Source organism: Anopheles merus, chromosome 2L (genome assembly GCF_017562075.2).
Source record: "Anopheles merus strain MAF chromosome 2L, AmerM5.1, whole genome shotgun sequence".
Lineage (NCBI taxonomy): Eukaryota > Metazoa > Arthropoda > Insecta > Diptera > Culicidae > Anopheles > Anopheles merus.
Genome location: NC_054083.1, coordinates 39,218,766 through 39,231,041, shown reverse-complemented (window position 1 = coordinate 39,231,041; position 12,276 = coordinate 39,218,766). Strand labels below are relative to the sequence as shown.

The window sequence follows — 12,276 nt, the reverse complement described above, 5'->3', positions numbered from 1 at the left end:
GGCGCACCTGTCAGATGGCTGTCAAATTTGGCCCGATTTACGATATCGGGTGGGTGAAATTATATCCCACTCGCAGATTGTGAAAATAGACACCTAAAAACATTAATTATTGTGTTAATTTTACATTTTGAAGAATAGAACAAGTTTTGCTCACAATTTTTAATTACGTTTCGTTATCAACGGCTCGGGAATATTATCTCGCTGATTATCCCTCTCGCTCTCTCTGTCTACCATGTCCTGGTCGTTCTCGCGTCACCCCGGATAATCGAGAGACGCCATTTTTAATTTGAACTACTACACCGACAAGCATGCCGTGAGCTCTTTTAAGTTCTTCTGTCCGACGAAAGATACAGAGAGTACCGCCCGGACAGTGCCCGGAGTGATTGATCCATAGAAAATCGCCCATCATGTGCCACTGAAGCGAACCGGCGTAGCTTGTTCCGAATTTCCAAGTGCTTCCCCGTAACATCCGCATATAACAAGCAGCCCAACAACAAATACAGCATCGAGATGCTGGAATTTGTAAGGCCGTTGCAGAGCATTCTGCAGATCAAGCAGGTCAACTCGACCGATCTCGTATGGCGGCTTCACTGTCGTGTGACGGTGTTTCTGCTGCTGCTAGCGTCACTGTTGCTATCCGCCCGCCAATACTTTGGCAATCCGATCGACTGCGTGATCGGATCCGGCACGGTGTCCTCTTCGACGATGAACGAATTCTGCTGGATCATGGGCACCTACATTAGCAGCGATCCGAACTTCGGTACTGTATTCCATGACACGCCGGCGTTTGTGTGTGCGCTGGATGTTAGGTTACCTGCTGTAATTGTTTTTGCGTGCGCTTGTGTTTCTTGCTCTTTCTACAGTGTTGGATAGCACCGATTTGGTGAAGATCAATGCCAAGATTGGACACATCCCGGAGAGCGAGCGATCCTACCAGAAATACTACCAGTGGGTCGTGTTCATACTGGCGCTGCAGGCGTGCATGTTCTCGGTGCCCAACTTCCTGTGGAAGGCCTGGGAAGCCGGTCGTCTGCAATCACTGTGTGATGGTTTAAGTAAGTATCAACAGTCGAGTCCTCCAAACAGTCCAAGGACAAAGTGTAAGCTATTTCTTCCCACCGTCAGCTACACCCATCGTTCCGGATCACTGGGAGAAGACACGCAAGAAGCAGCTGATCACTTACCTGTCGGCCGATTTCCCCCGCCTGCACCGCACGTACCTGCTGCGGTATTGCTTCTGCACGCTGCTCAACTTCTGCAACGTGCTGCTGAACATCTTCCTCGTGAACGTGATCTTTTCCGGCTTCTGGTCGAACTACCATCCCGCCGTCAAGGCGCTGCTGTCGTTCGATTTTCCCTCCTGGAACCGGTACAACTCGCAGGTGTTTCCGAAAATTGCCAAGTGTGATTTCCACTTCGTCGGGCCGAGCGGTTCGAAGCAAAACCGGGACGGACTGTGCCTGCTGCCGCTGAACGTGGTCAACGAGAAGATCTTTGCCTTCATCTGGCTGTGGTTCCTAGGGCTGCTGGTGATATCGATGCTGAATCTACTCTTCTGGATAGTGGTGCTGTGCAGCAAAAGCTTTCGCCTGTGGCTGCTTACCGCTCCACTGTACCCGATTCGTACGTCGTATGTCGTACGTGCGCTGGACGGTCAGGGCGTCGGTCAGTGGTTCTTGCTTTATCAGCTGTGCCGCAATCTGAACCCGATCGTCGGCCGAGAACTGGTCCAGAGTGTGTCGAAGGCGAAGGGCCACAATGGTCACAAAACGTTCCGAATGCCGAAGGGTGGTGAACCAGACTTTTACACCGATCCGGAAGGATACGATGAGGAAGGCGTTTGAGAGGAAGGCGAAAAGTGATCATATGTCCGCATTTTGCGCAAACCCCAGGTGCTTAGACAATTTGCGCGTAAGCACATTCGAAATGTGAAAGGCTGAAAGCAGTGGTTTCGCCAGCCCGAGTTCAGCGAAACGGATTCCTTCCAAGTGGTTGCATTCCAGGTGGAGTGATCGTCCCAAAATGCACTCACCCCGCGTGCAGTGCCAAATCGTGAGTTTCCTAATTTTTTCATATTGTTTATTATCTACCAACTAAAGTTGTTGTTATATATTGCGTTTTACGTACGACAAATAAGTTCGTATTCAGAAATATTTGCGATAAGAGAGAACTCATTTGCGATGAATCGCATTGTATTTAGCTAAGTGCCTTGATAAGTAAGCGGAACAGCAGGAATATGACACTCCTTGGGAAATACATGTAAGCGTCTGTGAATTAGATATATATATATATATATATACGCAACCAAACGGTCCATGGTTGATTTAAGCACTGCCTGTTGTCGAACATTGCTATAAGCAAAATAAAGAAGCATTCATTAATCTAAGATTTCTTCAAAGTGACTTCAATGATGATCTCTAGGCTATAGTGAAAGCTGGAAAGCTTATTCGATAATGCAAGGGAAAGGAACGCACGTGCGTCGTATGGGACCGCGCGCATCTATTTTCTCAGCTAATTCCCCTAATCATTAGTAATTGACGGCACGATTTCTGCTTCTTACTTCCTTTTACTTTGTAGTACTTTTACTTTCATCAATAAAACCAATACCATGGCCGTTCGCTCAACGGAAATGCATTCAAAAAACCCGCGTTCCTCGAGTGATTTGTGTGTGAGGGGCGCCACCTATTAGAGAATAGCTGTACTACATCTCGTGGACGAAGGGGTCGAATAAATTGAAGAAGAGCTTGATCGACAGCTATCTAAGCTAGACGAGGAAGGGAGATCGCTAGAGCAAAAGAAAAAAAAATAAACAAATATCTTTTTTATAACAAATCGACGATAGCGAAATATGTTTGAATCGATTTAACGGTTAGAATTCCCTTTGGTCCGTTCATTATGCGGATCAGTAAAATAACTAATGGAATCAAAATCTCTATAATTCTATCCCCAGATTACCCAAAAGTACATTGAATGGTTAAACGTGCATGCAGTTGAGCATATTAAAAAAATACAATGCAACGTTTCTGCCCTTTCTCAACAGCGTAGAACTAGTTACCTAAGTAGCTGTTGCCATATGTTTCACGAACCCCCGTAGCAACGCCTACTGTTGCTACCAAACGAATGCTGTTATTACGTTGCCAACAAACGGCGCTGCCACAGCTCACACACTTCCCTCGCGGCACACCGACACGTAGCATTTAGGCCCATTCGCATCTAAATTACCCGGCAGTAACGAAATTCCGATGGCCAGCAATCCACCGACCACCACCAGCAAGGTGAAACCTCCAACGCTGCTCTCAATGTTTACGCTGTTCGCCAAATACCGTCCGACGCTGAACTCCTTCCAAGGCGATGGAAAACGCATCCTGCTATCGCAAAGTGACTGCTGGATGCAACAGGCCAACCTGATCGGGCCCAAACATTTCACCCTCACCCAGACGGGGTTAATATTTTTCGAGTTTAGGTAAGGTCATGATGCGTGTATGGTGGCACACGATGGTGGCAGGATGCATCGCGTGATTACAAGCATTTGTTACAAGCATTCCCCAATCGCTGGGGGAGCACAGATAGAACCTTGCGTGGCACCACATGTGATGGGATGGGAAAAATTGCAACCTTCACTTTCACTACCTGTTTCCTCCACACGTTTGCAGAAAGTCTACCCTGGACTACGACGAGTACCTGCAGTTCCTGGCGCTGCTATGCAACGAAAAGCAGATCAGTGTGGAGGAGGTGAAGGAAAAGTTAACCAACTGTGGGCCGCCCGGCATCACTTCCTGACAGTTTGGAACGCACACGCTAATGTCGTACCTGAGCAGTATCCTGGACGATCGTGGAAGTACGCAGGAATGTGGCCTGCCTATAGTAGGCTAGCGGTTTACCAGTTTGCACTACAAGTTACCAGAATGTGTAAGCATTCCTCCTTTCGTTCTTCAGTGGAGTGGAGTTCACGGGCCAAGATAAGCCATCCGATCGGTTATTGTATCTAAATTGCCTTTATTTCTGCTTCATGCATTATACAGCTCTCGGCCAGAGCTCGTCACCTACTAGTGAGAAATTGTGGAAAGCGTATTTTATATTACTTTATTATCGGTTCGAGTGTTTTGCCCTCCTCCCTGTCAGTCCCAAGTCTCGCCATCATTCGCTCGATCGTGTTCGTTCGCTCGTTCCTACGTTCAATGATCGCAAAGGATCGCATCTACTACCCCGCCTGGGAGGGGGGGGGGGACAGAGCATTCTGCATCCGCAATACATCATTGACACCGTTACCGGCGTTCGTTTGGTACCATTTAATATCGCACTCAAGCTCATACAACAACACCAACCCTGATCCTGATCCTGCTGCTGCCACTGCTACTTCCTGAATTGTTTGCATCGGATTCTGTTATCAGCGCCAGGGGTTTTTGCAAAGTTGCACAACAAATATTGCAATTATTAGAACGAGGGCGGTACTCGGCTGACTGTAGCTTACATTTCTCAAGTAGATTAACTGGATTAACTTGGTTTAGAGGGAGGGGGATAGGGGAGCAACGTTGCCGAAGATAGGAGAAGAGCACACGACAATTTACAGCATTCGCGTTCGATACGTAACTTAATTATGTTCAATATTTAGTAAAACATTTGCTAATAACCACGGTGTGTGTTTACGTGTGTTGTTTGTATGTGTATATCTAGGCGGCTCTCGAAAACCCGAAACAATTCGTATTTAATGCAGATTACACCATCAGTTCCTTATCTTCAGCCAGAGCTCGTTCCCCCGTCCCAAAACCGGTACACGCTTATGACCCTAGCACTAGCAGTTAGAGCATCCTCCCCGGCCCCTAGCACGTGAATGCACGTGTATGAAATGTGAAGGGTATGAATTTATGTTTCATATGTATAATATGGATGAATAAATGTGTTCCGCTCTCTCTCTCTCTCTCGTGCCGGCTACCCCTGTTGCTGTAACTGAAAACAGGCTAACTTTTCTTTCTTTTGATACGCTTTTTACCTAAAACATTTAAATACCCTTCCCCCCATTCATGACAGGGATTGCCCAATCCGGCATCGTTCCTGCCTTCCTGAGCACATCAAACAAGCCTCATCACATCTCATGGCCACATCTAATGTTTCACAATTACCGTATGGGTTTGTTAATTCTGCTTAAACCTGCCCCACCTCCGCTCGAATATCAGTTATGTTGTGTAATGTTAATGTGTGTGTGTTTTTTTAGCTTTCTTTTCTCACATTCACATGTCTCCTTCTTATGTTTCTGTTTCTTTTTTTTTGTTTTTTTTTTCATCTTCTCTAGCAAACTCTTGTTTTATACAATCATATTAAACTCATAATATACATGGCTAAGTGCGGTAAAAATAATAATTCAAGACTGTATAAACGTTATTTAAAAAAAGATGAAGAAAAACACGAACAACACATAATCAAAGGACAGTAAACAATATTGCAAGCCAGCGGCATCGTTAATTGAAAGGACATTCTCTCAAAACTGGAAAAAATTGCTACACAAAAACCAACAGGAAAGTGATCCGACACACCACCAGAAAAGGTATGATTCTAACCTGATTACAAATTACTCAACTCAAAAGCACGCACAATTGGATTCGAAAAAGCGTAGCCATATGCGCTACTTTCGTGCACTTTTTTCCTCTATCAATCTAAATAGTTAACCTGGACCCCGGAGGGTGGGCACAAACCCGGGGCTCCACCAAATGTTCTACGTAATTTTGATTCATCTTTTTCCCTCCCCCCATTTGCAACTGTGCTGCATATTTGATCGGTCTTTTTAGCCAGTGCTCCCTTTACTAATCTCTTCTAGTTTGCTCGCAAACTGTAAATTTTGGTCCGATCTGCGCATGCGCGACGGGCTTTGTTTCCTTCCGTTTGGTGGCAACAATCTCTTCCTGCACTCATTCCTCCAATGGAGCTGCTTTTCCAAACTGTTTCTTCACACACACACGCCACTGTATTGTATTGTTATCTACCGCTTTTATCACACCGTGCTAATGCTAATGCGCATCCATCGACTCTATAGCGAAACGCACACGCACGGGCTGCGCTGCAAAAGACGCCGCCGCCGGCGTTTGCTGCTTGCTCATGTTAGGAATGTGTTGCACTTTACGGTAGTCTGTTTTAAGAAGTGACCGTTGTAAACGGCCCATCAATGTTGCTAATCTTGAGCGAGCAGTAGTAGAGCGCCTTCGCGAAGAGCAGCACGGAGATGAGATAAAGGCTGATGTACGCCACAAATATGCCACCATAATCCTGCAAAGAAGTGCACAGTGGAGAGAGGGTTAGTGTGGAAGAGCACGCGTGAAAGGGAGGACGGACCGACGGAGAAACTTACCCTCACGTAGGTGTAGGTGGCGAATGTAACGCCGATACCGATTGCCAAAAATATAATTCCACCAAGGAAGTGTAGATTGCGTCGCTTGCGGCAAAAGTCGGCCCCGACCGACGACACCTTGCGACAGTGCGGGCATCTCGCCAGATTGTTCTTCAGCGTATCAAACTGTTTTAAAATGGGAGAAAGTAAAAGCGGTTAGTAAAAGCGGCAAGGCAGGGCAACGCTGGACAATATCGCTGGACGGCGGCCGTACCAAGAACGTGTCGTGACAGTGGCCGCAGGTAACGCGGCACATGCCGGGCATTGGGAGCAGCGGCGGCGTGACCGGGCTCGGGGCCAGATTGATGATGCGTTTGCAGTTGGGCCGCGGGCAGGCCACCCGCTGGGAAGAGCTCTTGCAAATCAACAGACAGTTGCACGGGCATCGTACGTACTTCTTGCCGGCCGGTGCATTTCGAATGGGCTAGAAGAAGAGATAGGGAGGGGGGGAAAGGTGAAAATTGTAGCAATCAAAATGGATGTGGCCGATGGGTGGTAATGGGGTATCCCCTGCTTTACTATGGTACTGAAAATTGGGCTCAATTTCAAGCTTAGCAACTTAACTTCTAAGGTTTTTCTTAGACATGCATCTGACAAAGGTTAGCGCCTGTGTATAGCTCGAAATGTCCAATCCAGCTGCACACATACACACACACACACACACACACACACACACACACACACACCGAGAGACCCACGGAACCACAGGAAAGCCTACATTAAACAGAAACACCCGTCCCGTGAAGCCGCCCGAGAACGTGTCCACAAGCGTCAATAGCTATCTCGTTTTCCATCCTCACCGCCATCATCAAACATACTTGCAGCACAGCGCAGCAGCGTGTGTGTTAGTATATCATATACCCAGCGAAGGAACAGGAACATTTCCAGCAAACTCACTGGGCCTGGGTGGATTAAGTGGATCATGTTTCATTGTACCAAAGCCAGCCAACACAGCCACACAGGGGACACACAAACACAGTGTGGGGAGTTGGGATTCCGGGTGAAACAAAACAAATATCGTCCAGTCCGACCGGTGGTGCTGTTTTGACCAGTAAAAAAAGGCTTCACACACAGAGGCGTTTCGGTGTTTGGGTCTGCGGCTTAAGATCCTGCACTGTGGAGTGGTGGAGCAGCAGGACAGAAAAGCAAAAACTGCACATGCAAGTAAATTGAGCAGCTGCGGTCAGGCGGCGGCAGCTTACTTGCACAGCATTCCGGCTTCCTCAGCCCTCTACCCCTCTCTCTCAAAGATCCTCTACGTACCGTCGCTTCGTTGCACTGCAGACACTTGACGACGTGCTGTTCCTTCTTCCAGGAGATGTCGATCAGTGCCTGGCACACGCGGCACGTCACGATAATACTATTCTGTTGCTCCTGCTGATACGACGGTGGTACCTCGTCCGGCCCGATCGGGGATGCATTCACGACCGCTGCAAATGGAAAACCGGGAAAAAAATGGAAAGCAAATGGTTAAATAGTGCTGATCGCAAAGAGAGAAGTAGCAAAACATTAAATTTTTACTCATTAGAAACTTGAGGGTTTATTTCTGACACATTCTTTTTACCGATAAATTGGCGTAGGTCATTGATGCAATAAATGATTTGTTAAAACGATGATATTAGAGGATGAAGTAATCGTTCGTGAGATGGCGATAAGGTCGATTCCCAAGGGGAGGAAAAGGATGAGGGTCGATCGGTGAATGTTTGCATGGCAGAGTTGACTGTTTCACCACATCACCACCAGTCAACGGCTGGCAGGTCCGTCGTCCCCGGGGCCTACTGCTATCTGCACGCGTCCAATGATGGAGGCACGGTGGGACGCGGTAATGCCACAATCGTTTTCGGTTCGCAGTAGGCACAGAGCTCTCTCCCACCACCAACCAGCAGCTGATAAGCAGCAGCGGAAGGCACTGGTGTATAAAAACAAAAGAAACAAACCGCTGCCTACACTTCACCCCCCCCCCCTCCTCCCTGACTCATGTTTTGTTCCCCGCAACCATCCAGCAAAACAAGCCCACAGTTTCCTTCTGTAAGCTAATTTAACCGGTGATTTTCATTCGTCAAGCCCTAGCGCGGTCTCCTTGCCCTCTGCCTCCTGCACACAAACGGAGCAGCAACGAGAGAGCTGTATAGCTTGCAGCGCTGGTCCGAAAGAGACAACAAACAACTGAGGGCTGACTCATCGCATAACCCGCAGCGCTCTAGATGCAGGGGAACAGAAAACACGGTCGGGGGAGAGATAGAAAAAAATGTAATAGAAATGACAAACCATCCTCCGCTTCTCGCTAGAACGCTTTTTCGGTGTTTTAGCAGCCACAACGGCCTACGGTAAATTCAACGGAGAGAGATTAAGTTTTCACGCAAGTATTTTACTAACATTTGATAAGGGCCCATCACGCACCACGTTCCATTACTCATAATTGAAGCGTTTGTTCTAGATTCCCGAGTAAAGAACGGCCCTCGGTTTTTGGGGGAACACGCCCGGATAGAGAACCCGCCGAGCCCGATCGACCGCAAATCCGATTTCCCGGGCCCGGAAGTGTGCGCGAGCCCGTTCACCCAACCCACCCTCTGCTGCTACTTACGCTGCACTGATCCTGATTCCTGCGACTGTTGCTGTGCTGCTTGCTTCAGGAGCGGCTGTTTTTCCGATTCACCATCCATCGCGAACTTCCGGATTGTGTACGCGAGCGTTGAGTGTTGCGCACACACGAAGAAAAAATTGCACTTGCGGCCGCTGCTCGGTGTGTTGGTGCAATCCCTGCCCCGCTCTCTCTCTCACTCTCTCTTTCTCGCTCCTTTCACACACACACACACACACTCCCCCTCTCGTTTGCCACTAATTTACTGGCACCCGCTTGCACACACTGTCGTGGCCACCAGCACCACCACCACTGACTGCCCTCTCACGTCGCACACTCGTTTGCTTGCGTTTCGTTTCGTACGTGCAAGCAGCAGGCAGGCAGACAGTAGGCAAGGACAGAAACAAAGAGAATTTCTCAAACAGGCACCTCCTTACAAAGCACCACACCACACACACACATACACACACAGGCAGAACGGTTTAGAAACAACGCTAGAAAATTTCCTTCACACCCTGCGGTGGGAATCGGATTCGCTCTAATCTAATCTGCGGTGCCGTTTGCCTCGCGTTTGCCACAATTCACTCGACAAATCTGTGTACGTCGTGCAGGGATGTGCGGGGAGGAAAAAAAAAGTGCGATACGCTTTCGCCTCACTTTGACATTTGCGATGATTTTGCCCTTTCCGTACGCATCGAACGAATTTCTATTGCTTCCACACCATCGTACTACCACGCTTCGCACGCCCTCTCGGTGAGCGGTCACTCGGAGGAGGAACTCGGCGTTCTTGTCGTGACTTTTTTCTTCGTTCCTTCGCTTTGCTCCACCGAACCCTTTGCCTCTGATTCCCACCGACCCGCAGTTGCAGCGTAGAGTGCACAGTGCTAGCGGCAGCGTATCACCTTGCCTGGTTGAGAGGCGCAATAGCTGACCGACGGACGAACAATGAATGGTAAATATTGCACAGAGTGATGCAGCGGACGGGGTGTCGCTAGAAAGTTACACCATCGGCCGCGTTTGACAGCTCGGGCGCAAGAGTGCATGCATAAAAAACGGCGAACGATCGGCCGGGCTGGTCCGATTCGTTTGGAATAGCCTACGAATATGGCTTCATCGTTACCCCGCCCCCAAGTAGCAAACCGTCCTGACAACAGCTGTCTGTTTTCAGTACGCATCGTTTGCACTAGATGGCGCTGTTTGTTGATGTTTCAGGATTTGTTTTTCTTTTCACATTTAAATGGGGCGGTAAACGAGCGAAAAAACGGTCTTAAAAGTTGATCTTTTCAATGCGTGCGATCAGAATGAAGATGTTTGTATGATTTTGGTTGTTAAAAGATATGAACCATTTGTGAGAGTGAGTTTTGCTAACATTTAATTGGTGATGGGAGAAGTTGGAAGCCTCAGCAACGAATTATACTATCGCTGATCTGTTGTCTTTCTTTATTGGGCCGATCCCAAAACTGTTCTAAATTACAAAAATACATTAATTTTTGTTACAATTACACAACAAAACATACTCCCATTGCGTGAAACTCGTCATTAGTATTTCAAAACTGTTGCCCAAACGTTCATGACATTTAGCACTAGAACGCTAGTCAGACAATGTTGTACGATTTCGAATGAAATCATCAGTAATTGCACAGTTTAAAGATGTGTACTGTCTTTTTACACTTATCGATCACTACATGAATACATTTAAAACATTTAATCTAGCGTAAAACGATGCTTTACTCTCCTAATGTTACAAATGCAAAGCAAACTCTTTTTGCTATTTTTTATCTTTTTGTCGTTTTAAATTAAACCCTGTGTAGCGTAGCTTAACAATGAAAAAATCTGCCACCGCTCGATCATCAATCGTACAGTGGCGGGTAGTGCCTATTGTTTTGAACAGTTGAATCACCGCTTTGTACCGTGACATCGCTAGTTTAGCCTGCTTCCCCTTGCCGGTCCAGGTAACGGTACAGAGAAACTCCAGGGTAAACATAGCACTCAGCGCTCTGGACATGCGTTTTTTGCTCTCATTCGTGCATAGCCGCGCTTGCAGCCACTGGAGCAGCTGCTTGGCGTACTCTTCATCCGTTTCCAAACGCTCGTTCAACAGCTCCAGATCCTCGCTGTTGTCGATGATTTTAAATTCGAACGAGTTTGCCGTCGGTCTATAGTCCTCCACCTCGCCGTCGTTGGGAACAGCGACACTGTTCAACAGCAAACCGATCGAACCCTCGATACTGGCCAACCGGGTATTTATCGGACGCAAGTGGGTCTGAAAAGCGTCTGTAAATAGAGCATACAGATGCCAACCGTGTGTTAACGTGCCTGTCCACCTTTTAGCATCGACTGGCCAATATGCTAACCTTTTATAATCTCTCGTAGCTCTCGCCTGGTGGTAACGATCGGTGTGTCATCGTCGATTTCGCCTCTGCATACGTCGTATCCTGCAACACATCAAATGTACATTAATACGGATACAGCTCATTGCCAGCGCTACCAACAATACCGACCAATGATGTCCTCAAAGTCTTCCATCGTTTTGACAGGCGTGCATGGCGTTACGACCAGTTCGGAAAAATCGTCGTCTTCATCCGTGGAATCGGAAAAAGAGCTAACTATACCCGTCTCTTCCTCCGATAGCGGGTTATGTTTCCAATTGGGCTCAGCTTTTATCGCTTGCCTCGGTGCGCTGGTGTCTGAGAAGAAAGGCCCAAAGATGTTGAGATAAGTCCGGCCCAGTCTGGCAAGCCTAAAGTGCCTTTCAATTGTACTGACCTGAAACCGTACCGTGAGGTACCTTGGTTACGCAAATCAATTTGTCCGGCTTGCCTGGCTGTCCCTGCGTAGTCATTAGCTCTGCAAGGAAAGTTTGTGAACGGGTTGTAGAGATTAAACGGTTTAAAATCGATGACATGGTGTTATACGCACTTTGCAGCTCCGCCGCCGAAACCTTCTTTACGCTGCGAGCTGCCGTTTCACCATTGGCAGGCGGCTTTTTCTTCTTTAGCCTTGTCGGTGTCGGTTTCGTGGTGCTCATGGTAACATCAGCAATCGTACGAATCCTTCAAGAGTGCAAACTTAATAGATAAATTCGGCCAAAACCCTGCCAACCCGTGAGTAAACTGCACATTGCGCGCTGTGGCTGCGAATGGTTTTGTTTGTGTACATTTCGCCGATCCCGCGCTTGACAGTTACGCACACTCACTCGCTCTATCCTGCAAGCGGAAGGGAGACAGCGGACTCTACATCGCGCTCGAAGCTGCACAGTGGTTCGTCTCTTCATCGAGCTCCACGAACGACGTGCACAAAAAAAAAACTCGTGCAA

The 12,276-nt window shown here is 47.8% G+C and overlaps 4 protein-coding genes across 5 annotated transcripts; 2 read left to right on the top strand and 2 right to left on the bottom strand.

Moving 5' to 3' along the window:
• The first annotated feature begins 190 nt into the window (after positions 1-190).
• LOC121591866 (innexin inx4-like) lies at positions 191-2,488 on the top strand. Its single transcript, XM_041912910.1, has 3 exons — positions 191-760; positions 864-1,055; positions 1,126-2,488. The coding sequence occupies exons 1-3, from the start codon at positions 511-513 to the stop codon at positions 1,842-1,844; spliced, it is 1,161 nt and encodes a 386-aa protein (XP_041768844.1). The 5' UTR covers positions 191-510; the 3' UTR covers positions 1,845-2,488.
• Positions 2,489-3,095: 607 nt separating this feature from the next.
• Positions 3,096-5,378, top strand: LOC121591876 (tubulin polymerization-promoting protein homolog). Of its 2 annotated transcripts, XR_006004568.1 has the most exons (3): positions 3,096-3,463; positions 3,654-3,909; positions 5,291-5,378. XR_006004568.1 is itself a non-coding variant. In XM_041912920.1 (2 exons), exons 1-2 carry the CDS (start codon positions 3,243-3,245, stop codon positions 3,778-3,780), a joined length of 348 nt encoding a protein of 115 aa, XP_041768854.1. In that variant the 5' UTR covers positions 3,096-3,242; the 3' UTR covers positions 3,781-4,062. The 2 variants fall into 2 exon arrangements, 1 of the variants encoding a protein (XP_041768854.1); XM_041912920.1 differs by lacking the exon at positions 5,291-5,378 and having other exon boundaries at positions 3,654-4,062.
• Positions 5,379-5,641: 263 nt separating this feature from the next.
• Positions 5,642-10,027, bottom strand: LOC121591871 (type 1 phosphatidylinositol 4,5-bisphosphate 4-phosphatase). Its single transcript, XM_041912916.1, has 5 exons — positions 8,964-10,027; positions 7,643-7,809; positions 6,594-6,803; positions 6,341-6,505; positions 5,642-6,258 (listed from the first exon to the last, which is right to left on the bottom strand). The coding sequence occupies exons 1-5, from the start codon at positions 9,040-9,042 to the stop codon at positions 6,127-6,129; spliced, it is 753 nt and encodes a 250-aa protein (XP_041768850.1). The 5' UTR covers positions 9,043-10,027; the 3' UTR covers positions 5,642-6,126.
• A 327-nt stretch (positions 10,028-10,354) lies between these two features.
• On the bottom strand, positions 10,355-12,174 carry LOC121591868. Its single transcript, XM_041912913.1, has 5 exons — positions 11,880-12,174; positions 11,727-11,807; positions 11,462-11,647; positions 11,315-11,395; positions 10,355-11,234 (listed from the first exon to the last, which is right to left on the bottom strand). The coding sequence occupies exons 1-5, from the start codon at positions 11,986-11,988 to the stop codon at positions 10,729-10,731; spliced, it is 963 nt and encodes a 320-aa protein (XP_041768847.1). The 5' UTR covers positions 11,989-12,174; the 3' UTR covers positions 10,355-10,728.
• Positions 12,175-12,276: the final 102 nt, after the last annotated feature.

Excerpts from the sequence above, each read along its gene's own strand:
- LOC121591876 (XM_041912920.1), top strand. The coding sequence starts at position 3,243 with ATGGCCAGCAATCCACCGACCACCACCAGCAAGGTGAAACCTCCAACG. Across the intron at positions 3,464-3,653 it reads TTAATATTTTTCGAGTTTAG|AAAGTCTACCCTGGACTACG; the intron begins GTAAGGTCATGA and ends ACACGTTTGCAG.
- LOC121591868 (XM_041912913.1), bottom strand. The coding sequence starts at position 11,988 with ATGAGCACCACGAAACCGACACCGACAAGGCTAAAGAAGAAAAAGCCG. Across the intron at positions 11,808-11,879 it reads TTCGGCGGCGGAGCTGCAAA|AGCTAATGACTACGCAGGGA; the intron begins GTGCGTATAACA and ends CTTTCCTTGCAG. Across the intron at positions 11,235-11,314 it reads GCTACGAGAGATTATAAAAG|ACGCTTTTCAGACCCACTTG; the intron begins GTTAGCATATTG and ends CTCTATTTACAG.
- LOC121591871 (XM_041912916.1), bottom strand. The coding sequence starts at position 9,042 with ATGGATGGTGAATCGGAAAAACAGCCGCTCCTGAAGCAAGCAGCACAG. Across the intron at positions 7,810-8,963 it reads GGAATCAGGATCAGTGCAGC|CGGTCGTGAATGCATCCCCG; the intron begins GTAAGTAGCAGC and ends TTCCATTTGCAG. Across the intron at positions 6,506-6,593 it reads ACTGTCACGACACGTTCTTG|TTTGATACGCTGAAGAACAA; the intron begins GTACGGCCGCCG and ends ATTTTAAAACAG.
- LOC121591866 (XM_041912910.1), top strand. The coding sequence starts at position 511 with ATGCTGGAATTTGTAAGGCCGTTGCAGAGCATTCTGCAGATCAAGCAG. Across the intron at positions 761-863 it reads TAGCAGCGATCCGAACTTCG|TGTTGGATAGCACCGATTTG; the intron begins GTACTGTATTCC and ends CTCTTTCTACAG. Across the intron at positions 1,056-1,125 it reads ATCACTGTGTGATGGTTTAA|CTACACCCATCGTTCCGGAT; the intron begins GTAAGTATCAAC and ends TCCCACCGTCAG.